Source organism: Phyllosticta citriasiana (assembly GCF_038021145.1).
Source record: "Phyllosticta citriasiana strain CBS 120426 chromosome Unknown IWZ02scaffold_9, whole genome shotgun sequence".
NCBI lineage: Eukaryota > Fungi > Ascomycota > Dothideomycetes > Botryosphaeriales > Phyllostictaceae > Phyllosticta > Phyllosticta citriasiana.
The window spans coordinates 1,061,562-1,084,582 of NW_027117286.1; the positions used below are offsets into that span (position 1 = coordinate 1,061,562).

The following is a 23,021-nucleotide window of genomic DNA, read 5'->3' on the forward strand; positions in this document are numbered from 1 at the left end:
AGAGTGCGGCACAGCGAGGTACCAACACTGCAAACACCAATATCCAGAGTCGAGGAAAAGCAAGATGATGACAATTTCGAAGACACTGACGAGAGACCTACCAACAGTGCCCTCTTCGAGAAAGAATGTTCAACGACGAAGACGCCCGGAGCTGAACATCCCACAGGCAATTTCCACTCTCCCGGCGCCTTCGCTGTGCTTGCAGTGGGATAGATGTCATTCCACTCATCTCAACCGGACTGCCTCCTCGGTCGCCGACACGTACGAGTCGCTTATCCAACGTGTTGGAGCAATTGCTGCCCAACCACCCTGGACAATTCAAGAGAAATAAGGCACCTAATGGGTCCTGGGGGCAAACAAGGAGTGGCTATGCTCGCCTGTTGAGTGAAAAATCTCCCCGGAAGAGCTGCTTGGGTCGTCAGGGACTTGGGGTTGTAGATGCGACCAAGTCGTGTCATTCTCGCAGCAACTCCGCCTCTAACAGTGGGCCAAGATCCCACGATCCAGACCAAAGAAACAGCGACGCTTCGGCGGTGAGGCAAACTTCGTGGCATCTTAGAACACGTTCAAGATGGGACGCACCACATGGTACCATCCAGAAGCAGTGGGTCAGCTAGTCTCCATGTCAACGCGGAAAGCCCGAGTTCTGACTGCAGCGAGCTAAGGCAGGGTTGTGAACACTGATTCTGCTTGTTACCATGTAGTGGACGTCAGGTCAGAACTTTGACCGCTTGAAACCAGTCACAAAACTCAGACAAGGAAGCCCAGTCTTGCACACGGGCCGATTTCTCCGACGACTTAAACGAAACCTCGACGTCTTCCAACCTGTGGTTGGACGTCATGAAACTGCATGGCCGCTTGGAAGCCGAGACTCACCTGCCCCATTGCTCTGTCACGCTTGCGTCTACCAGCTGACCTGCCAACACAGAAAGCCATGTTGAAGCTGCAGACATTGCGGCGACCGGTCAACCAGCTGTTCGGTACCTTGCATCCAGACCAGGGCCAAGCTCGAGCCGAGTGGGACATTCAGTTTCCGTCGTGAAAGCCTTCGTCCACAGAACTGACAGAAAAAGAGATGCTCACATATCCACAGACTTTTGCTGGCAGAGTCTGGGAGCAGAAAGACCTTGCGATGTTGCAGCTTCATGGGCTGCTCTCCGACGGCCCGAATGCTAATGCAGCTGGCTTCGGTGCAGAAAAACCTGGCACGAATTGCTCACGAGACGTATCAGTTTGACTCAAACATCACCTGCGCTTGGTGATGGTCAGGATGGACCAGGTGCAATGGAAACCACCCCAGCAGACCCAACTTCTTGCCCGCTAGAGCAAAATGACGGTGAGGCCTCTCGTACCAAAGACGTCATGCATCACACACTTCACGTGCACAATGGTAACTGGAAGCTGTTGAGACCAATTGGACTCTTGAAATCCGTCATTCCCGCCTTTGCTATTCCATTCAATCGTTCAATGTCTTCAGTAATGTCAACGCGCTCTTTTCGCAATTCCGCAGTTTCCAGTTGGTCAGCTGGCATCCATAGCCCTGCTATCTTCCTGTGTAACCTTGTCAAACGGGGACCAGTGTCCCGCCACAGTGAATGGCGAAACGTTTTACTCTCGTCACATCCAAAGGCACGCATCTCCTTTCCAGTCGTCGAGCTCGGCACATGCTTACTGATTACACTAGAGGTTGCCTCTGAAGCCACAAACCGCTTCCAGATGGAAATGAGACCTGTCCGCAAGCTGAGTCCAAAACATATTGGGTCATGGCTGCCAGCCGTGCTGCGGCTCCATACTTTCTACACGACACATCTTGGTGCCTGCTCAGTCATTGAGCCGAAGGAGCGCATGCTCCTGTAGTCTTCCAAATCAATGGTTGGAGCTCGCGCAACCGCCGGGGATGAAGCATGAACAAGCTGACGCATTTGGCCACAAAGACAGATAGGTCGCAAATCACGCACGCGAGACAGCGATCCCGCTCCTACCCCGGCTTTGTTTCAGCCCAGCAGTCGGTTCGATAGGTACCGATTTGCAGTCAGCAAGGCCTCCACAGCGCTTCGATGTCTCCGAGAGCATTGATAGAATTGAGGTGAGTATTCTGTGAAACCTTCTGCCTAGTCGCCTGACCCGCCAACTCAATCAACTTCGAGCCCATGCCTTGTTGCGTGCTGGACTGCATTCGGATTGATCCAGTTGTGCAACAGAAATTTCGGCCAAGTCCGCGGGACATGTCTGTCTTCGGATATCGCAACCGCGTGGATGTCCGACGCTGTCCCAGAATTCAGTCTGCATCAGGTATCACAGTATGGCCGTTGCAACTGCAGCGCTGTGGCACTGTGGCTGAGCCTGCGGTCACGTACCCCAAGGCGATTTTTGCGTGGCGTTGGACACCACAAGGCCTGAACGGGCTGTGCACTCCAAACTGCTTTGGAGTACTCCAACGAGGGACCAAGATCTTTCCCGAGCCGTGGGCGTGCAGCGGAGGTTTCATCATTGGACAAGACAACGGCATCCATGTCCGTAATTTATCCCGCAATGTGGAGAACCAGTCTGCGACGTTTGCAGATTCTCAAAAGAGATGTTATGGGAAAAGACCGGCATAATTAGCCGTTGGGGTCGGGAATGACGTTGCGCGTCAGCATCTGCGGAGGGAAGAGTAAGTTGGTCAAGTTGATTGCTTTGCTACCTGGTCAGCCTGCCCATGCGTTCCTTGGATACGGGGGCACAGTCCACCTATCAGTCTGTCGCCTCAGCTACCTCAGGACGGAAGTGACTGGCGCGCGACGCGGAACACCTTTCGAAAAGACCCTGTGGCTTAGCCCTGATTCTGACAGCTGCGGCTGGCGGACGCCTGTCGAGGACGCAGAGGGGGGCGGATCAAGTCCGCGGTCCCCCCTCCCCAGCGCCGCCCGCTCGATTGAGATTCGGTTGGTTTCTCCAAACGAGGTGATTTCGCCGTTGGCTTTCATCCTCAAGTTGTTCCCTGCGTCATCGTATCCGCTTATCCTCCTGGGCACTTCATCGCTCGCTGTATCTCTCAAGTTCCGCCCCTTCCCGCCCGTCGGGCGTCTGAACGCTTTGGGAAGCGGACCTCCATGACGCAACAGCTCTGTGGGGGTCACGCAAGCCTGATCACCGCTGCCAAACTCCGTAATCCTTATAAGTGCGGCTCGACGTCATAAAAAGAAGTATACTGACGTCTTCAGCGTCCAACAACGTCTTTTGCTGATACAGTATGGTGTACTCCAGCTGCAACGATGAGCCGATGGACCCAACACATGCGAATGCTTTAAATTGGACACGCGGAGTGGTTGCCGATGGCGCAACTGCGCAAGGTCATGCGACAAGACATTTAGCAGCCCTCGTCTCGAGCGAAGGACGCCCAGACTTTTGGCTCCGCGGAGGAGACTTTGGAGTAGTCTTCTGTCTCCGAGTGCCGGGTGGATGAGCATGAAAGCGCCGAGATCTCATTCGATTTTTCAGCCAAGACTGCAACGAAAGGACTTGGTCTGTGGTGTTGATTTTTTGGACCCAATCATTGCTCTTCAAGACTCTGAATCATCATTATGGCGCTAGATAATTTGATTACATCCTCAATGATGCGAGCCATTGGGTCTTTCCCAGTGACCACATCTCTCAATGTTACTGTTTCTGCAGGACGGAGTTAGACTGTCCGAAACCCCCCACCCCCCCCCCCCCCCCCCCCGATACTTTCCATGAATTCTCACGGTGGTCTTCCTTTTCAGCGCCTAGTTACTTTTGTCTCCCATCTTAATCTTGGCGCGTTTTCCAAGTAGTGAGTATTGCAAATTCAATTGTCTTGCGTCAAAGCTACCGACAAGTTTTAACTTCTCCCCGAGTTCAGTCAAGAATAAAATGGTGGTCTCTGTCCAAATCCAGGCGCGCGGCCTTATCCGACAAGCTAAATGGATCCTGCCATACCTCTCGCGCATGGAGACTAATCCGTCGCATTGATATGAAAGGTTCCTCGTGATACCATTCGAATCCAATTCCTTTTTTCACGCATCGACTTTTCCAATATGGGCCAATCTCATTGGCTTATTGAATCCGCTCCGTGATAACCCCCTGGTCGTGGTAACTACCACAGACCACAAGGAAGCGCAAATGTTTCCGCAAGAAGTAGATATATGGTCTGCAATGTCAGTATCAGAGTGACATACGCAATGGAAGACAGAGCACTTTGCGGTCCAAGTGTCATTAACAGTAACAGTCGGCTCCAAAAAAGATCAATGGCGGCTCACTTGGTTGACCACGAGACGAGGCAAAGTACCCTGGACAGATCTATTCCTCTCTCAGGATCATCTTGACCCTCAATCATAAGCCCTTCGGTGAATTCCGAGTTTCAGGCGTCGTTGCACGTCTGAAGAGGGCTAGATTCAGAGCATCATTCCGCTCTTCTTCACGGGAGACGGGTCCACTTGATGCTCCAATAAGTCCAGGACTCAACTCCACCGATCCTCTTGCACTTTACGAACCATGGAGAGGCTGTGCCTCCCAACTGAAGAATACACGGCTACATCGAAAGGGGTGCGGCGTAGAATTCGGAGTCTTCTCCCCCGAGCTACATCGCAAGCCGGTTCGTTCTTGACTTGATATGACTGGAAGGTCGAAGCGTCGCGGCTTCGTAAATCGAAACGCGTTGAACGGCAGGTTTCTAGAGAACATCAGGGGATCAGACCGAATGCGAGCCCAGTCGATCCTGGGGACAAGATCCATCGTATGCGGCTCGGGAGTTGCCAAGCACCTAGTCGCAATCCTTTCTCTCATCCCAGGTAGGTCAGAACGAAGACCCCTAATGACGAGCCCCCTCCCTTGCGGCGTCGTTGATCGCGGCTGGAACATATCCATTTCGAGCTTCACGCAGGAACGAGACCATGATTCCTCCAGGATCACCACAGCCATGCAGCAGCTTTCACCGTGCAGGTGCTTCATCTCCACCCCTGGCCAGTGCCTCTTTCCCAAGACATGTGCACCTATGCAGCTAACCACGCTTTTACGATATCTCCGGGCAGCACGCTCGTGTCTCTGACTCAAACCCCCGCAACCCCAAGCTACCACAGCCGCCGCAACCTTGCATGATGGAAGATGTGGTCTGGCCTGGGACTGTCACATGCGGCCCCCGCCAACACTGGTAGGTGATCGACGTAATAGTCGAGCATGCTGTTGCCCTGAGCGCCGGAAAACTCCACCCGCAGCTCCCGCCGTATTCATGTATGGAAAATTGTGCCAGAAGATGTAAAAGACGTGGTTGATCCCGCTTGGAGAGAGCTCGTCGATGGTTCCTGGGTATGCATGAAGGGGATTGTCACCCCGAAATCTCGTGGCTGATGACGACTATGCCCCTCTGACTCGAAACGGTCACCACAGGCACCGCAGATGCAGCTCGGAGAATTGGGAATGCGGCCCTCTACGGGCGTATGTCAGTGCCCACCCACCCTTGCTTTGATGCCTGGTTCCTGAGAGTGGATCTGGGCGGGTGCTTTTACTCTTCTCAGTCGATAGTCAGGGCGTGTGTGGTGGAACCTAGGAGTGGATTCTTGATCAGCCTGTTTTCAACGGTTTCCTGTGCACGCGGCTCAGTGTGGGGAAACTGGTGCGGGTGCCAAGTTGAACCTGATCGTCAATCCCAAAGTAAGCGCGTGGCGCCGACGCTGCCTGGGTGCGCCAAGGGTAGCTGCAAACTCTCGGCACTTTGATCCAGCCATTTCGACCTTTGCTTTTTGTTTCAGTCCTGACAGCGGGCGAGCAAGTGCTGCTACGATGACCAATTGTTACAAAAGATTCTATCCAGCCTCGGGTGCCGGATGATGTGCTTTGAAAGCTCAAAAAGGAGGCGTGGAAGCACCGACCCCCTTCGAGACCACTGGTCTGTGCTTCGTCACATTGGTCTGTGTCTGTGACGGACGGCTTTCGGCAGCCTGTGATCCGGAGAACATGAGATCTGAGATCCCAGATTCTAAAGTGTGGCATACACGATGGTCTGATCGAGAATGCTTGCGTTGGATCTTTGGCAACAAATCCCATTTGCCCGCTTATCGACTCCAGTAGGCGGGGGTCTCCGTTGTGGAGAGATTTTGACTCGTTCTCGACCCATCATCCCACATGTGCGCTCGAGGTGTTCGAAGACAATAAATTGTGAGGGGCGTGGCGTGGCATTCACGTCGGCTGGGTCAACGACTTTCGACTGGCGCGCTTGCAAGCCGACTTACCTAGACATCCTGATGCGCGGCCCGCTCACTTGGATGACGGCTGGCTCTGATGAAGGTCCATGATTTCGGCCGTAAAATGTCTCTGCCTTTGCCATTCTCGAGTAGCTCGCCTTTCCCTGGTACTCTGAGTTGATGAGCCCCCAAAGGCGTGTCGTGAGAACGCCACGGTGACACAGCCTCCTTGGCCCTGGACTGCGACCGAAACTTTCCACTGTATCTGCGGGCCAACTCCGCCAACGACTCCAACGACTGAGTTCTCTCAAGACAGCAGTACTTGACGCGTCTTGGACGATCTCTTGGCATCTCGGAAGTAGAGTTGATGAGCGACGTTCAGAAAACACGCCCTTTAATTTTGCACCAGTTGCCCATGGAAGCGAAATTTCGGAGATAATTCCGCGCCCTGCAGTTTAGCAGACGTCATCTTTGCCGACGTTCAGGTGCCAATGGATGTTGCAGTCTCGAGGTTGAGGCCAGACATGGAAATCGTCGCTAGCGTACCTTGAGATTTACCACTGGATATTTTCGTGTCGCTCAGACTGTCCAGAAGAGCTCCGTATGTTGATTTGCTTGGGACTGAGATTGTTGTCGAGGTTTGTGTTGGTCCAAATCAGGAAAGGGCGCGCCGGATGAATTCCGGCCCAGCAGTGGCCTAACAAACACCGACTCGACACGGCCGTCAGGTCGGAAACCGACAACAATCTTTTCCATCTTTTGTTCCATCATAAACAACCGTCTTAGCGACTGCATCTTAGCTACCAAGCTTTGCTCAAGGGTCTGTTGATGGCGTGAGAAGTGTGGATAAGGGCCTGCCCGCCCTGACTTCGATAACGCTGACATGTGCACGACAAAGAGACAAATGTTCAATCGCTAGAAGTGATTCTGGATTAGAAAATGACCTAAAATACTGGATATCCGTCAATCATTTGGCTAGAAAAGAGGTCGAAGTCAACGCCCAAGCGCCCATCATTCAAACGCCCACAATTGCAACCTTTCGCGCCATCAATTTCGAAGCTCGTCTTGGAGAACGGCAATCATGGCGACCCGATATGCGTCCGTTGCTCCCGACTCTCCCAGGACTTCTCGCTCCAGCTCTGCCTTTGCTGCCGTTGCTATCGTCTCGAGTTCGGCGATGATTTGGCCTCTTAGCGCTGGAGGCGCCGCGCCTGCCTGAACTTGTTGTCGGAGAATCATGCTTCCGCTTCCCTTTACGTTGGCGATCAACCTTCCTACGCGGTGTCGAGACACGGCGTAATGCAAAATGTGCATGTGACGCGTGCGTTGAAACCTGGAATCGGATCAGCTCTATCCCAGTACCTGTGTCGTGCCGCAACCGACCTTGTCCACGCTTCCTTGGGATCCATTTCTTCGTTGTCCTCTTCTTCGCTCTCAGACGACACGTCTTCGTCCTCATCGACATCGCCCTCGTCTGCTTTCGAAACCTCGTTTGGACTGGGCAGATACCCTGGACGTCATCTCTGTTAGCGCCTCTCCACGTGGAAGATGGTTCAACTTGCCTTTCTGGTCGAAGCGAATTTCCTCAAAAGGCATCGCAGCGATTCCCATGCGTGCTGAGTTCTTCCAAAATTCTACGCTGGTATTTTGGACCAGCTTTTGAAAACGCAGGCGCATGCTCGCCAGTTGTGACTGCACATCGATAATGCTCTGCGTTCTTTCCAACTGTGCAATGGCTACATCGATATCGTTTTGACATTGAAGAAGGCCAAGAAAAGGTGGCAAAAAGTCACTCGACTTGGAGAAGGAGGATGTCGAGTAAGGGGTTGGAGTGGTAGAGAGCTCAAAGCTAGAGCGACTCTTACAAGCGCTCAGCCAGGTCGCAAGACGAGAATCGCGAGGAAGGTTCGAGGCCATGATGCCGATTAAAGCCAAAATAATTTGGTGTATGATGATTTTCACAAATTTTTGGCGCGTATATCAGGCTTATATGCTCTGTCAAAACCGACCCTGTCCTGTCAGTCAAAGCCCCGGCCCTGGTAGCCCAAACCCCAACGCAGCCATTTGATAAGCTGTGTGCTACTACCATATACAGTATATTGCAACAATGCAGTTGTCCGTGTCCAATGCTTCGACCAAGCACAGTGAGTCGAGGGGATGAGCTGGTCAGCGATCATTTGGATTCTCACCGCGCGCGAGAAGCGCGTCAAATAATCGACGGGTAGATGCACCTTTCCGTATTGCGGAACGAGGCGCTCCGCTGCCAAAAATGTCTGGCCTTGCAACTGCCGGGGCTTCTAACAAGGGAATGTGAACTTCTTCTCCGTCCTTGCGGCAATCTTCGGCTTAATCGACGCCCCTTTGGAGAATTGGTATTCGCAGCAATGTACAATATTTGGAAATACTCTTCCCTACTTATACGTGCTATCGTGCCATGCCTTTTCGAGCTTGGCCCCGCAGCGCAGGTAACACAAGGGCAACAAGGGATGATGGTTCGCAAACAACTTTTGACAGGTGCCACAGGGGAGACGCACTGACAGAGAACCGTCAACTGATCCCTCGCCAGATTTCTTGTGCGACAGGTCGTCGTATGATTCCTCATTGACGAGAAAGGCAAGTTGCACGAATAAAAATTCGTCTGAAGAGAGATTCGTCGCTATAAGATCGACTCTCGGAATTGAAATTCATCAGAGACCGGAATTCTTCGCGTCTGCAGGGCGATCAGAAGCGGAAGCCCCGAGGCTCATGACAGACTACTCTCCATTTTGGAGCAAATGCTTAGCTTGGTAAGACAGAAGAGACTTCTCGGACTTGCGACTCACAAGTAGGTTACCTGCGCTGGATTGTCACACTTCGCTACTGTTCAGCTAAGCCGTGACCAAATGGATGAAGGCGCGGCTGTTGGATCAGGAAAAGAATTTGTGTTTGCTCTGCAAATGCAGGGACACCGCGACGGCTGCAACCGTGGGACAGGTTCCCCGACAGCATCAAGCACGTCCCACCGCGTCCGAGTCTCTACCATCGCTCTCACTTGATTTGCACTCTCCGCACAGCGGTGCTACGTCGAGTGAGAAGTACTGCCAATTCGACTCGACTTGAAACCGGAGGCCTTCCCTTGACTTTTGTGTGGCCATCACATGTCAAGCTCACTGCCACCTTTCTGGACACGAGCCATTTTGAGGATGGCTCTTATTCACAGTCTTGCAAGGCTGTGAAGGGAAATCTTTGCCAGAACCCGAATCAGCACATGGGCTGTCCGACTCTTACGCTCGCAAGACCTTTGGTCGAGTAGACCGACCAAGGATGATAAAGACGTATTTCAAGGAGACATTTTCGCTCAGTCGATTGGCAAGGTTAGAGGCACAGTGAAGCTGTTGCCCCGTAGACTTGCGCTGGCTTTGCATGTCTTCTCTCAGTCCAGATCTTTGCATGATGAAAGTGCTAAATTTGGTGCGTAAAGATTCGAATTGTTGTCGTCAGCGCAAATCCGCGATCATTTTTCCACCCAGACCTCCATCTCGAAGACGAAACAACCATGAAACGGTGAGAGCCCTGGACAACAGAGAAACATTTTCCAATCTTTTTCACGCCAACCGTTCAGCGGCTCCAGGCTCAAGAATTGCAAAAGCCTCCGCCTCCGCATTTTCCAACGTTCACCCAATCACCATCTGAGCTGAAATTTTTGAGACGTCAATTTCACGCATTCGTATGGCGTTTTATCCGTCCACTTTGATCAACTCTCCTGCCAGCTTGTCCCAAGTGCGAAAGGAGGCGACTCCATTGAAAGCGAATGACGGTGATCTCTGCGCCACAAACCTAACCAACCGGGCAACGCGGTGGCTTCGATATGCGTGGCTGCGGACAAGACCAGCAGGCACACTGATCGGGGGCGCGCAGAATGATGAAGTGGCTGTAAGTTCATGCATGCCATGTAAAGTCAGGTAAAGTCAGGTGAGCGGATGCTGTGTACGTGGCATTTTCTACTCTGCACCATCAACAGTATCGCAGCAATTCATTGAAGCAGCGATGGAGAAGATTGTAAAGCGTTATGCGACGAATGACAAGAGCAGGCTGACTCTGCGCCGGCTCGCCTGCGCGATGCGCACCCCTGGCTCACAAGTGAAAGGGACAGCGCGACCAAGGCTCCCCATCCATGCGCCTATCGCGCACAGAGCCGCACCCTCATCTCCCCAAGCTCGCCGCCAACGACCACTTTGCCCATGAGCCTGACTCTAATCCTAAAAATACTAGCCCACCTGCCTGTTTCTGTCTGGGCAAGGCTGGGCCTTCTTGTTCGCTTCTCCAGCCTTTCGGCTGATTTGGCGCTCGCATTGACGCGGAGGAAACCAAGGAGGGCGTTGAAATACTCTCTGCATGCTCTGGGTCACCATGTGCTTCCCAAATCTTCTTGGCACGTGCACACCAGCAACAGCAGCAACTCAATAGAGACAGTGAAACAAAAAGAGCCCACGACTAAGAGTACAGCAACAAGTGTTGCCTCGCTGTAGCAACAGCCGCAGCAGCAACCAGCACCAGGGCACAGCACGACGTGTATCAAGGCCAGGAGCGCCCCGCAACAGGCAAACTCTATCAAGATGAGAGAAAAAAGGGTGTGGGGAGTAATCGAGTACTCGTTTCGGCAGGACGCGGACGAGGCTGGCCTCGAATTGTATGATTGGTCGGAAAGGGCCGCTGGCGTTGCTCGCTTGGGCAACGTTGAAAAGCTTATGAGGTTTAATGGGGAGGAGGCTGTCAGGGGTTGGGCCGGGATTGGGCTGCGGGGAGCAAGCACGCGAGGGCCGATCCGATGCGTGACGGGGATGGGCGAGCAAAGACGATCAAGAGTAAGCAGGACATCTGTCTAGTCTGGCGGTGTGTTCGTCTCCCTTGGCGCGGCCGTGGTCGTGGAGAAAGGATGAAGTGAATAAAAGGGGAAAATGGTGTTTGGCTGGGCAAACGCACGAACGGTGGTGTTGCGCTTCCAACGAGCAGTCTGGAAGCAGCGGAAGTCTGTGAGCGAAGATGGACATTGAGACAGAGACGACGGGTGTTGTCCTGTCATGCTGGAAGAGAAGGGGGCTGCTGTTGTCGTGTCTAGTTGTCACATGATGAGACATGGCCATTCATCGGCTGCGCCTCGTGAGCCACCGCCTCCGTACCTTCTCCCCAGAATGACTCGACCCCTCCACTACGGCTCCCACTATCACAACACCTCGAACAGAAACTCATCAGCGAGACTGAGCAGTTGTTGAGACACCTGCGTGGCAGATGCGAGCTTGACGGCGGAGCGCTGACAAAGTCGATCAATCTGATCTCCACCCCCGCAATGTCTCGCGCCTGCTCGAGCGGTGGTCAACGCTCAGCCTCATGCCGAGTCCGAATTGCCTGCTCGCCGTTCTGCTTGACAATACCATATTTGGCCACGCCGGAGTTCCGTTGAGTCCGGCCGGCCGCTTCAGCAGCGGAGGACCTATCCAGCCAGTCAGATCCGTCTTCCATTGTGTTATCGACGACGATACGCGCCCGCAACTCCTGGATCCCCCCATCTCAAGCTTCACCTGCACTGTGCTCCGGAGGGGTGAGATGCGCTCAGAACAGAGGGTGACCGTGCCTGCCTCACTTCTTTCCTGCTTCAGGTCTGCTCGATGCGCCGATCACCCGCTCAACTCCGGATAGCAATCATACGGCACAATGGATTCTGGCATGTGTTTTTCCCGTATTCCGCGCCATTCAGCCTCTCCTATTCTCCTGCCCACCTCTCGTTTAAGCTCTCGCACTCGCCCACTGTCCCGACCATTGCTGCCTCGCCGCTCGCTTTCTTGCATCAGGCCGAAACTTGAGCGAGCCGGAGAACACCGCGCAAGCTCGCCGCCGTCGTTCCTGGAGCCGGAATGATCAGCCATTTGCCCTGGCACAACAGCACCTCCTGCAGCAGATGAAACGGAACGCCCAGCGTGGCTGGAGTATGCACAGTGGGCCGTGGCGGCATGCGTGGCGACGGCGATAGCTACAGTCCAACAGTCTACCATTCTGCCAGCCTGCCAGCCTGCCTGACAGCCTTAAAGCAAAACGCCGCCTTGTCCAGCGCGGCGCTGCGCGGCTCGGCGCGGCGGGCCTGGCATAGCAGCAGATTCAGCCTCTTCTCGTGCCCTTGGTGGTTGGAGTGCCTCGCAGGAAGATGCCGCAGATCGTGGGCGGCCCTGCCCAGCCTTCAGCGCGGCAGTCGAGTTGCGTGCTCGTGATCGAGACGGACTCCGTTAGGCGTCTGCTGCATATCTGTCCGCCCGACAGAGCTTCGCAGGGTCAGGAGGTGGAGTGTGACTTGCCTGTCTACTGATTGGACCCACAGGATCCTGCGCTCACCGACCGCTTCAGGTCAACCATCGCTCATGATTGATCGAGTACACATGGTCGTTGGCGGTGTGGAGCCGAAGAGTGAGAGAAATGCAAATCCTCGTAGGGCGCTACATACAAACTTGTGCTGCCCGTCAGACAAGTCGGGGGTGGAGCAAACAGTGGAGATCAAACACCTTGCTCTCCACACTTTTCGATTCCGCCCTTCTCCACGCCTCTAGACCTCGAAAACACCTGCCGGTAAGGTGCCCTGGGTGTATGTGTGTTTGTGTGTGGATCGCCACAGCAGGTGCAGCGGTGAAAGCAGCGCAATGACTCGAGGCGCGCGCGCGCAAAGCCGCCGTGTCCTCGTTCGTCCCGAGGCGGACACCTGATAGCGCATCTTCTCCGCCCTAGCAAGCAAGGAACTGTGACAGTGACTACGAACTTGGCGCCTCAGCCCAGCGACCCCGACTCCAACTCCAGCTCCGACAGCAACGATCGCACTACAACAAAAATAGCTGACACACACAAACCCAAAAACACAAGGGGGAAAATTCACACAGAAACCAACCAACCAGACAGATCAAAAGCGCAAAAAAAGAGACATCGACGCCCAATCGCACAGCTCAGAGCCGCGTTGTCTGTCTCTTTCGCCCAATTAATTTCCCGGGTTGCCGGTTTACTCGCTGTTTCAGAAGTTTTTTGCGCCTCCGCCGCCGCAATGCAAGGCAAAAAGACAACAGGCAGACAGGCAGGCAGGCAGCGAGGCAGCGGGAAAAAAACAAAGTTTGACAATGGTTGGTGCGGGGATATCCCTATCCCTCTCCCTCTCCCTCTCCCTCTCCCTCTCCCTACCGATCTACCTATCCCTTGAACCGACCATCCTCGAAAACGCCGCCGACGACCGCTGCTGCTGCTGTCGCTGTCAGCCACGCCACCCTTGGATGCGGTAACGACTCAGCTGCCGTTCTGACCACCTAGGTAGCCGACCAGTCAGGTAGTTAGCGCAAACAGTCATTGCTCTCGCAGAGTTTAAACGCGGGGGATTTTTTCCCCCTCCTTTTTTTGGCTGGCGCTCCTTGTTCTCTTGCTTGCTCGCGCTTGCCAAGCCAGGCGCGACTGATTGACCGAATGTTCACCGGAAGGTTTGGCTGGCTGGCTGGTTGCGTGGTTGGTGCCGTGAAGGCAGGCAGTGAGACATTGCGATGAGCGGCTGACAGCTGACAGCTGTGGCGGCGCGAGGATAGTGGGTGGTTGTGGAGTGGTCGGCCGGCCTAGATGCTTGCTTGCTCTGCTTTGCTCTGCAATGTGATGAGTTGCGTTGCGCGCGAACAAGCGGTTAAGGGAGCCTGTTTCATGAAGAGAAAGTCCAGATGGGGCTTGACTGTATTGCACTGCACTATGGACAGGCTGGACTAGATTGGACTCAACTCGACTCGACTGGTCAGTGAGTAAGTACATAGTAGCCATTAATCACTGATCAGAAAAACACCCCATTTGCTCCCATCTCCTCGCACGCACACACACGCACGCCAGGTTTTAAACGTGCCATGGCAGCTGCCACAGTGCTGTATCTATGCATTCGCAGGTGGATACTAACTCACGATGCACCTACCATAGTAGAGATATTATGTCTAGACTGCAGGATCCAGATGGTATAGCAGGTAAGTCAGGTCCCGTGCGCCAAGGACCTACATGCATGAACGTCACATAGCGCATCCAACTAACTCTCCAGCTTTACTCACACAAACCAGACTCACAGGCATACAACTACACAGTCTAAACGACGCATCCAGGTTACTTTTAACAGCAGTAGCAGCAGCACTTGTTAATCGCGACGGCGACCAAGATTATGATGATGATGATGAATAGGCAGGTAGATATGCGGCTCTTTTACGCTTGCTTTACTTTCTGACCCGTGTCAGTAAGCCAGTCTGTCCGTCCGTCCCCATTCTCTTCCACTCTCCTTCCCTCTCCACGGAACCTCAGCATATGTATAGAAGCAAGCAAGCAAGCAAGAGGCTCAAATCATACACACCCCTTGCCCTGCATTGCCCTGCCCTGCATTGCCCTGCCCTACTCTATCCTGCCCTGCCCTATCCTGTCTCAACCCTCCGCAAAGCAAGCGGAACAAAAGACACAAGAAATGCGTCATCAGTAGCTCAAATGCTTGCTTACTTAGTTCTAAAAAAAGACACACACACACACACACACACACACACAAAAACAATCCTCCACACCTGGCTATTACCTTAATCGCAACCCCCGCGCCGCGCGCATACTCCCAACCTTTTTCCCTGCATGCCGACGTCGTTGGTGTCGTGATAAGCGGGCTGGAAAGAGCGATCGCAAGCGGCGTGGCGCGCGATTGCTGTCATAAATAGTTTAAGCGTGTTTGGTATTTGGTTGGTTGGTTGGTTGGTTGGTTGGTTGCTGCTTCGTTTGTTTGGTAGCTATCGGGATGGATGAGTAAAAGGCGGGCAGGGGGAGGGGAAGGAGGAGTGGGAGGGCGGGAAATACCGGCGCAGGACCGGACAGAACAGGACAGGATAGGATAGGGTAGAGCAGTTTAACTTATGCAACAAAGTGACGAGCAGCTGGCTCCAGACGTGTACACAAGAGAGAGAATCAAAAAGCGGAAAGTGAGCAGAACCAGCCAGCCAGACGAGGCCAAGCGCATCCGCGAGTACCGCAGCAATCCGGACGTCTGAGACTTCTCGTTTACGCCACAGCTCCGTCAAACGCGCAGCCCTGAAACATGTTGAGAGAAACATGTTGTCGAGGCTGTGGTCTGGGCTTGCCAGATGGATGGACAGTTAGTCAGGAACAAACTTGGTTGATGACTTTGCAGCAGCAACGGCGGCGGCGGGAACTTGCGGCTATGCAAGGAACACGCGTACGGACACATGCAAGCAGGATTGTGGCTGATGTCTTTTTTGGCTGGGCGAATGCTGGGGTGCCCCGTCAAAGGTTGGGATAGTGCTGAAGCCATGTGTTTGGCGGACTTGGCGGTCAACTGAGACAGTCGACTACACGTCTGCTGCTGCTGCGCGGTGAGCAAAAGAGAGGCGCGACGGAATGGACCATGGAGAGGGAAGCAAGATGTTGTCGAAATTAGTCTATTCAAGAAGCCGAATGTCGTCACTCATCACTCATAACTCATCACTGGCGTATATCGACGGCAATACTCGTCGTGTATTCGCATCTGCGCCTCGTCAGCGCATCCACCTGCGCCATCCTCGTAGCACCGGTCTGGAAAATCAAGCGACTGCCGTCCAGGTCCTCGACCGCGGGCCGCCATGTTTCCCACTGCGGCGTGCCCGGCGCACGATACGGGTTTGGGTCTAGGAACATGATGAAGCTGGTCCAGTATCGCTGGATGACAGGGACAATGGGCGCATTGACGCCGCCCTTGTAGTAGCTGACGGGCGCCGCACCGCTGGCCACGTTTTCCGGACCAAAGATGGCGTTGACTTCGGCCGTGTGCGGGACGCCGTAGCCTTGGGCCATTTGGGCTGGATCCTCGACGTTCCAGAGGTAGTTCCACGAGGGCAGGCCGGCGCGCCAGGAGATGGACGAGATGGACAGCCCCGGACACGTGTAGCGCAGGTCGCCGTAGACGTTGCTCAGCTGGCGCCAGTAGCGGCCCGTGCCATTGAACGTGGGCGTGCCTTCAACCGGATACAGTTGGTTCAGCTGGCGTATCTGAGGCAGCGTCAGGGGTGGAAATTGGTCATGCAGCCAAGAATTGCTTTCTCCAAGCGTTGCTGTAGTTTTTGGGGCGAAGGTCGAGCCTCCGTTCGTGTCATCTCCCCAGATTGTCGGCACATGAATGAATCTGCCTTCTTGAAAAAGCCGGAGCGTGTAGTCGGGGACCAGATCGCCATCGATGGTGGGGCCATAGGGGTACAGTGGGGCCTTTTGGGCACCTGGAAACGGCGTAGCTATGTTTTGAGTTTGCAAGTCTGCAACATCAAGACTGCGCAGGCATGCAAGAGTATTGTCTGCACTGGCACAACCGGTCCGCATGACTAGGTTGTCGTAGGAATACTGACTCTCTTGGTTAGTCAGCATAGCCGCAAAAGATTGGGATTCGGCGGCAGTCGCGTGGAAGAGCCCGTCGTTCCTTCCCGAATAGGCTGTCAGGAGGAGAGACACAGAGGCGGCACCCGCACTGCTGCCACCAACGACAACTAGCAAGGTGAGTAAGTGCATCAGAGTTGTCGTCGTTGTTGGGGATGCCCACCATGATTAGGATCTCCGCCAAACTATCGCAAGGTCAGAATTGAAGTTGATTGCAGAGGGCAGGCAGTGTGCTCACTCGAGTAATGTAGCGCTGAACCCACCGCAGAGCCTTGAGCTGATCCTTGAGGCCGTTGTTGAGGCTTCCGCCGGCAGCGACCTCAGCGCCGGCAAGGAAACCATACGGGCCAACGCGGTAGTTGAAGGTCACGACGACAATGTTGTGGCCCGAGGCTGCGATCAGGCCTTGGCCGTTGTAATTGGCATTTGAGTTTGCGTTGAAGCCACCGCCCTGGATGTAGACGAAAACGGGCAGCTTGGCACTGAGCGAGGCGTTCGAGGGGGCGTAGACGTCGAGGAACAGGCAGTCCTCGGACGTGGTGGTGACGGATGGCGACGCAGCCGTAGCTATACAGTGTGGCCCGTGCTGCGGATAAGCGTCAATGGGCCAATCGCAGAGTAACGCCGGGACCAGGGGGCAGACAAATCCAGGAATCAGAGAGCACGGCGAAGAATTAAAGATTAATAGAACCTTATTCCCAACATACCTGGTTAGCTGCCTGAAACCCACCAGTTATGGGCGGGTCGAGCGGGGCCGCAAAGCGCAGGTTGCCAGTTGGTGGAGCAGCAAAGCGGATGCCGAGCCAGGCTGTTATTCCGTTGGAATAAGGTGTGCCCTCGTAGGTGGTGTAATTCAAGGGGACCTGGGGATCGACGCCATGGACAACAGAGAGACTCAGAGCCAAAGCTGCCACCAGGTAGCCGGAGCGCATGTTGCGGGCGACTGCAGGACCGCAAGGCCAGATAGATAGATAGAGAGAGAGAGAGAGAGAGAGAGAGCAAGGCTAGAGAAGCGTCTGGCCGGGCATGAGACGACAAGTTCACAAGTATTTGAGCAGCAGCAGCAGCAGCATCTAGACTGGAATGTGGGTAAAGACAATGGCCTGGTGACTCCCTTGCAACCGGGAGAATCGAGAGGTGATGGACTTACGGGTCTATACCCGTTTGATCGAGTCCATCATTGGGTCGACCACGCACGGCAGGCTGCACCAACAGAAATTTGCCGTCCACATAGCGCGAAGGGCGCGGGGTCGCGGTGAGTGGCTGCAGTATTGGCCATGGCCTCTGGCCGGAGCCCGCGCCAAAAGGCAGGCGGGCGGTGGACAGCCAGGCTACAATTGGAGTTGAATCGCATGACAGAGTGAGGGTGGAGTGAAGAGATGGACAGATGTTCATTGACCTACGCGAGTCGAATACGGTGGTACGGGAGGCCGAGAATCCGGACCCTCACGTGCAGCGCGTTTCTTCAGTGGAACCACGTATCGGTAAGTGGAAAAGAGACACGAGTCTTGGCTGCTTCTTGGTGCGGTGGATGCCGCCCGAATTTTGGATTCTTTCGGCAGGTCAGGTCGCGAGCAAAGCAGACGGATGAGAGAGGCACATGGCGTCGGGAGAAGGTCTATGGAACCAACGTCGAAGCTGAGCGGTCGATCTTGTCGTCGTCTGTGTCGTCGTAGCGCACCAGCCACCACCACATTCTTTCATCTCCAGTCCCTGGGCTCAAGGTCACTGCTTTCGGCGCCGCCGGACTGCCGAAGACGAGCGGGAGTGCCATGGCCGAGCGACACGACACCAGGGTACGGTACAGTAGGAAAAGCCAAGGCACTGCACTGCAGCGTCCGGTCTTCAAACGAAGGTGCCGGGGCCCTTGCAGGCTCAGAGTTTCGCCAGATGGAAGCTTCTCAAGAGCGGCAGATGAAGGGCCGTGAGCCGTGCTCAGGGCCAGCAAGGATGCCCTGGAGCCACCGAGCAAAAAACATTTCCAGGCACCGGTTGGGCAAGAAAGTCGCTGCAGGGATTGAACACGCTCGCCCTGCTCCTACCAACCACCAGAAATCTATAATACTCGTCCGCCGCCGCGTCTTCCGTCACCACCAACACCATTTCCCGCCGTCAACATCAACAGCCTGGTTGCTCAGGCGAACTTGAAGTCGCCTACACGGTCCTTACCCACCCACCCACCCACCACCAGCACCAATACTTGACCACCACAATGGCCTACCACCAAGCCCACCTCCTCATGCTCGCCGGCTACTCGTCCTTCTTCGTCTCCGGCCTCGTCCTCCCCAAGGCTGAGTACCCGCACCCAGAGGAAGATCACGACGTCACCATGATCGAGGACGAGGTCGACCCGTCCGTGGTCCCACAAGAGTTGAACGAAGCACCCACCAACACCTCCCATGCGCGCTCTGCTCCGTGCTCCTCTGTCGCCGCCGCGACCAACGCTGCTCCTCTCCCCTCTGCTGTCAACGGTATGTCTTGCCACCAACACCCGACCGCTGCATTGCCACTGACACTCGTTGCAGTTGAGAAGCGCCGCAAGCGCAGTCTCTTTGCAGACCAGTCCCACGTGCGGACCATCTCGCGATGGCTGTGCGAGACGCAGCCTCAGGGCCAGGCGGCGGAGGATCGTCCTCGACAAAACTCGATGCCCGACATCTCAGCATCTGTTCGTATTCCCCCTCAACACGCACCGACGTAGTGCCGAAAAACGCCTTTGCTGACCGGTGACACCCTTTTCGTACAGCTGCGCGAGTTCCACGAGACCAAGCGCTTCTGCGGCGGTCACGGCCCACGCCCACGCCTGCCCTCCATCCAGACCACGGGCCTCAAGGTCCTGGCCGCGTGAAGCTCCACGCCCACCTGATCGGAGTCGCTTGATGTCGACCCTGATGCCCCTCTTTCTCTCCTCTCAACATGTCTGTCTACGCGATCAGTGATCGCCGGCGTCGCGCGTCATGGTGATACAGTATGTCCCTTCCCGCTCTGCCTCATCTCTCCTCAAATACTAATAAAACTACTCGCAGTACTACACCTTCCCATCTTTAGCAAAAAGCAAATAAGGCCCTTCAGCCTAGTCGCTCCGCTCCGCCCAACCACCACGGGTACCTGACAGCGCGCATGCACGCACCTCGCGGGCCCCCCCTGGCCCCCCGAATGTGTCGTCGCCCTGCCGTACTCGCTGACTGAAAGTGGCTGCCGCGCTCGGTGGCCGAGCACAGCTGTTGTTGCTGTTTCTGGTCATTGCTGCTGGCCCCCATCCATCCATGTCCAAATCCGATTGCGCGTCCGCACGCGCTTCTGAGTGCGTCGATCGCACTCCACATCCTTATTCCGCAAACTCTCTCACTGCCCTCCGCTCGCGGTCCCAGCTCCGCTCCGCTCTCACCCTCAAACCACGCGAATGGCTATTATTGGCATTTCTTGGTATTGGCGTTGGTGGGCGAGCCTGGTATCAGTGACGTTGACGGCGCCGCCGCATCGTCGCCCACTGACCATGTCAACCCAGCGCCTCTTATGGCCCGCTGCTCGATGGCCGTCGTCGGTGACGGCGACACTGTTGGCACTTAGAGTCGGGCTTGCACCTGTCATTGCTGCCCTCTGGGCTGATTCTGGGACATTGTTCCCCCTAACTTTTCCTTTTGTGTATTGAGGGGAGGAGAATTTCCTTTGTTGATTGATTGTTCGGAGAGGAAATTTTCCTTGACTGGCCTGTTGTTTGCTGCTCGTGTATTACAATTTGTATCCGACACCAACCATTACTGCTTTATACCACTATTGCTCTTGCTACCGCTTGCCTCGCACTTGCTCATCCTCCGCGCCTTGCTGCTTTGTACTTTGTTGTCCACCAGATGTACCGTACGCCTGTAACCTACCTACTCCACCACACGATATCCCCCCCTCCGCGTCCATACTCGCACTCGCATAGACAATTATCTACCATAGAGATAGATTACCCCAAATCACATCAATCAATACCGAAAATCAATAGATCGTCATCGTCCGAAACTCTAAACCGAATCTACTCGGATCGTTATTGTCGGCGGCAACACGAGAGTTCCCACAACTTCCTTATCCGTGCGAGCAAGTAAATCAAAACCGAACCCACGCAAACGCAACCCACGTGGCCTCGGCAGCAGCCATCGTCGTGCGCTCCGTGCTGCTGATCGCTGATCAACGACGTCGGCGCCGAACAGTAGCGCCGACGCGACGGACACAGGGAATTGGAATTGGGGTTCGCGTTGGGGTTGGCAAGGTCACGGACCATGGTTGAGTGCAGAGGATGGGCAGATGGAGGGGAGTTGTGGGCGGGGAGGAAATGAAGAGTGAGCGTGGAAAGGAATTGAAGGTAGGTAGGTGGTAGGCACGTAGGCAGGTGTGAAACTGAGTCCGAGTACCAGAGAGGTGATGTGAGCTGAGCTGAACTGAACTGAACTGAAGCTCGAGCGCCGCCGCCACCACCACCGCCGCCGCCGCCGCCGCCGCCGTAGCAGCAGCTAGCACATGAACGGAGAGGATCGAAAAAGACTCGTCGACGACTCACAAAATCTGACGAGATGCACAATCATTCAATCAAATCCCCCGCCACCTCTTCTTTCTTCCCAGCAGCTCAGCTCAGCTCAGCTCAGCTCAGCTCAGGTCAGGTAGGTAGGTAGGTAGGTAGGTAGGTAGGTAGGTAGGTAGATAGGTAGACAGGTAGCCAAGTACTACCTACCATTTGCGCGCCTAATCCTCACATGTGTGTGGTAGACGGAGGTGCGTTGGTCATTGATGCAGGACGAGGAACAAAATAGTGTGCGGCGGGGCGGGGCGGGGCGGGGCGGGTACGGCGGCTCCGACTGTTAGTCATGACGAAGCTCAGCAAGCTCAGCAAGCTCAGCCACTTGTCTGGGGTGTGTGGGATGGTGGATGGATGGATGGACAAGTAGGCAGGTGCGGTAGGGTAGGTGTGTGGGTGGGTGCAGGGAAGGCGTCTCCGCTGTTCGGTTCCTGATGGAGGGAGGGAGGGAGGGAGGGAGGGAGTGAGGGTGTTGGCTCGTTCTCAAGCTCTGAACCAAAACGCTGGGAGAGAGGGAGGGAGTGGACGGGAGGCTTGTTTGGCACTGTGTGTTGTGATGATGATGATGATGATGATGATGAGACACCGACGAAAGAGAGAGAGAGAGAAAAAAAAAAAAAAAAAAGGGTCACTGAGTGGAGGAAAAGGCTCGAAGCGGGAGTAACAAGGAGAGGTTTCCTGTTTGAACCAAGTATAGTAGCTAGCTCAAAGTACATGGGCGCTTTACCTTGGGTCGATCCATCATAGATGTATCTACTACTGTATGTACCTGTGTGCCTCATACCAAGCAAGAAGGTTATGGAGAAGTAAATGTATGGTAGAGCTACCATGCTATCAAATACCCTTTTTCACTGTTTCTGCTACCAACGCAGGAACAGGTGGCTGACTGGCGGGTGATCTAGGAACAGAACTGCCAGTTAGTCTACAGTACTAACCATGCATTCGCGCACTTAAACACACTTAGGACTAAACATGCCCTAGGTGCTGCCCAACAGCGCACTCAAAAGAAATTACATGTGCTATATCCATCCATCTGCGCACCCATCCATCAGCATAGAAAAGACAAAAAAGTGATAGGATCTGGCGGGCGGGAAGGTAAATCTCCCTTTCTTCCCGCTGTTCCTTTTTTCTTTTTTGCTCGCACCAGCAAAGGCAGCAGCAACAGCACAGGGCGGACCAAGCACCGAGCTCCCTCGACTACACGTACCCTTGTCCGTACATACGTACATGAATGCATACAGACCTGACCGGTCAGGCTCCAGCATAGCACAGCACAGTACAGTGTGAGGTAAAGACCATAGCTGATGGCCAATGGCTGCTCATTAATTGGATGATTGGCTGTGCATGCGTTCATTTCTTTTCTTTTCTTTTCTTTCCATTTCTTTCCATTTCTTTTCGCTGACCGGCCAGCGGATGATGAGTCCAATCCATGTTGACCCAGAATAGAAGCTATGGTGCTTTAGTCTGGCGGAGCGGGCGTAGCCGTAGCTACAGCAACGGCGGCCGCGACAGGGGCCGGGGAAAACAAGGCTGGGGAGTGGGTGTGTGTGTGTGAGGGGAGGCCGGGCAGAGGACAAAGGAACGTTTGAATTGGATTGCAAGCTACCATAAAGAAGCATGGCTCTGTGAGTTTTGCGGAGGAGCTGGGGTGTGGTATGCGGGTAGGATTGTTGTATGTGGATGGGTAAAGGACAACAACAATAACAACAACAACAATAATAACATTGAGGGTGAGAGACAGGAGGGAATCGACCCTGGTAACTTGGCATAAACTACGCCTGCAGGTACCGTTCAGATGCGGGCGTTGGCGGCCGAAACACTCTGGATGGCTGGCTCGTTATGCCTTAGGTTGTCTCGCCTTCCCT

At 54.6% G+C, this 23,021-nt stretch overlaps 6 protein-coding genes across 6 annotated transcripts; 3 read left to right on the forward strand and 3 right to left on the reverse strand.

Moving 5' to 3' along the window:
• The first annotated feature begins 1,942 nt into the window (after positions 1-1,942).
• On the forward strand, positions 1,943-2,510 carry IWZ02DRAFT_315105 (uncharacterized protein). The gene is made up of 2 exons (XM_066764118.1): positions 1,943-2,086; positions 2,148-2,510. The coding sequence occupies exons 1-2, from the start codon at positions 2,058-2,060 to the stop codon at positions 2,398-2,400; spliced, it is 282 nt and encodes a 93-aa protein (XP_066621297.1). The 5' UTR covers positions 1,943-2,057; the 3' UTR covers positions 2,401-2,510.
• A 1,607-nt stretch (positions 2,511-4,117) lies between these two features.
• IWZ02DRAFT_315266 (uncharacterized protein) lies at positions 4,118-5,254 on the reverse strand. The gene is made up of 3 exons (XM_066764119.1): positions 4,494-5,254; positions 4,260-4,435; positions 4,118-4,150 (listed from the first exon to the last, which is right to left on the reverse strand). Exons 1-2 carry the CDS (start codon positions 4,948-4,950, stop codon positions 4,395-4,397), a joined length of 498 nt encoding a protein of 165 aa, XP_066621298.1. The 5' UTR covers positions 4,951-5,254; the 3' UTR covers positions 4,118-4,150; positions 4,260-4,394.
• Positions 5,255-6,935: 1,681 nt separating this feature from the next.
• On the reverse strand, positions 6,936-8,401 carry IWZ02DRAFT_456278 (uncharacterized protein). The gene is made up of 3 exons (XM_066767843.1): positions 7,742-8,401; positions 7,563-7,689; positions 6,936-7,512 (listed from the first exon to the last, which is right to left on the reverse strand). Exons 1-3 carry the CDS (start codon positions 8,094-8,096, stop codon positions 7,227-7,229), a joined length of 768 nt encoding a protein of 255 aa, XP_066621299.1. The 5' UTR covers positions 8,097-8,401; the 3' UTR covers positions 6,936-7,226.
• Positions 8,402-10,217: 1,816 nt separating this feature from the next.
• IWZ02DRAFT_456279 (uncharacterized protein) lies at positions 10,218-11,328 on the forward strand. Its single transcript, XM_066767844.1, has one exon. The coding sequence runs from the start codon at positions 10,400-10,402 to the stop codon at positions 10,685-10,687; it is 288 nt and encodes a 95-aa protein (XP_066621300.1). The 5' UTR covers positions 10,218-10,399; the 3' UTR covers positions 10,688-11,328.
• A 4,231-nt stretch (positions 11,329-15,559) lies between these two features.
• Positions 15,560-17,783, reverse strand: IWZ02DRAFT_456282 (putative triacylglycerol lipase). The gene is made up of 5 exons (XM_066767846.1): positions 17,749-17,783; positions 17,306-17,614; positions 16,837-17,184; positions 16,762-16,783; positions 15,560-16,708 (listed from the first exon to the last, which is right to left on the reverse strand). Exons 2-5 carry the CDS (start codon positions 17,528-17,530, stop codon positions 15,678-15,680), a joined length of 1,626 nt encoding a protein of 541 aa, XP_066621301.1. The 5' UTR covers positions 17,531-17,614; positions 17,749-17,783; the 3' UTR covers positions 15,560-15,677.
• A 1,027-nt stretch (positions 17,784-18,810) lies between these two features.
• IWZ02DRAFT_492076 (uncharacterized protein) lies at positions 18,811-19,446 on the forward strand (the record flags this gene model as incomplete). The annotated part of the gene is made up of 3 exons (XM_066769813.1): positions 18,811-19,069; positions 19,124-19,266; positions 19,345-19,446. The coding sequence occupies 3 exons, from the start codon at positions 18,811-18,813 to the stop codon at positions 19,444-19,446; spliced, it is 504 nt and encodes a 167-aa protein (XP_066621302.1).
• Between the last annotated feature and the right edge of the window lie 3,575 nt (positions 19,447-23,021).

Excerpts from the sequence above, each read along its gene's own strand:
- IWZ02DRAFT_315105 (XM_066764118.1), top strand. The coding sequence starts at position 2,058 with ATGTCTCCGAGAGCATTGATAGAATTGAG. Across the intron at positions 2,087-2,147 it reads AGAGCATTGATAGAATTGAG|CCCATGCCTTGTTGCGTGCT; the intron begins GTGAGTATTCTG and ends ATCAACTTCGAG.
- IWZ02DRAFT_315266 (XM_066764119.1), bottom strand. The coding sequence starts at position 4,950 with ATGAAGCACCTGCACGGTGAAAGCTGCTGCATGGCTGTGGTGATCCTG. Across the intron at positions 4,436-4,493 it reads GGAGGCACAGCCTCTCCATG|TGGACCCGTCTCCCGTGAAG; the intron begins GTTCGTAAAGTG and ends TGGAGCATCAAG.
- IWZ02DRAFT_456278 (XM_066767843.1), bottom strand. The coding sequence starts at position 8,096 with ATGGCCTCGAACCTTCCTCGCGATTCTCGTCTTGCGACCTGGCTGAGC. Across the intron at positions 7,690-7,741 it reads AATTCGCTTCGACCAGAAAG|GGTATCTGCCCAGTCCAAAC; the intron begins GCAAGTTGAACC and ends GATGACGTCCAG. Across the intron at positions 7,513-7,562 it reads CCCAAGGAAGCGTGGACAAG|GTTTCAACGCACGCGTCACA; the intron begins GTCGGTTGCGGC and ends ATCCGATTCCAG.
- IWZ02DRAFT_456279 (XM_066767844.1), top strand. The coding sequence starts at position 10,400 with ATGAGCCTGACTCTAATCCTAAAAATACTAGCCCACCTGCCTGTTTCT.
- IWZ02DRAFT_456282 (XM_066767846.1), bottom strand. The coding sequence starts at position 17,530 with ATGCGCTCCGGCTACCTGGTGGCAGCTTTGGCTCTGAGTCTCTCTGTT. Across the intron at positions 16,784-16,836 it reads TTCAGCGCTACATTACTCGA|TTTGGCGGAGATCCTAATCA; the intron begins GTGAGCACACTG and ends ACCTTGCGATAG. Across the intron at positions 16,709-16,761 it reads TGGCGGAGATCCTAATCATG|TTGTCGTTGGTGGCAGCAGT; the intron begins GTGGGCATCCCC and ends TCACCTTGCTAG.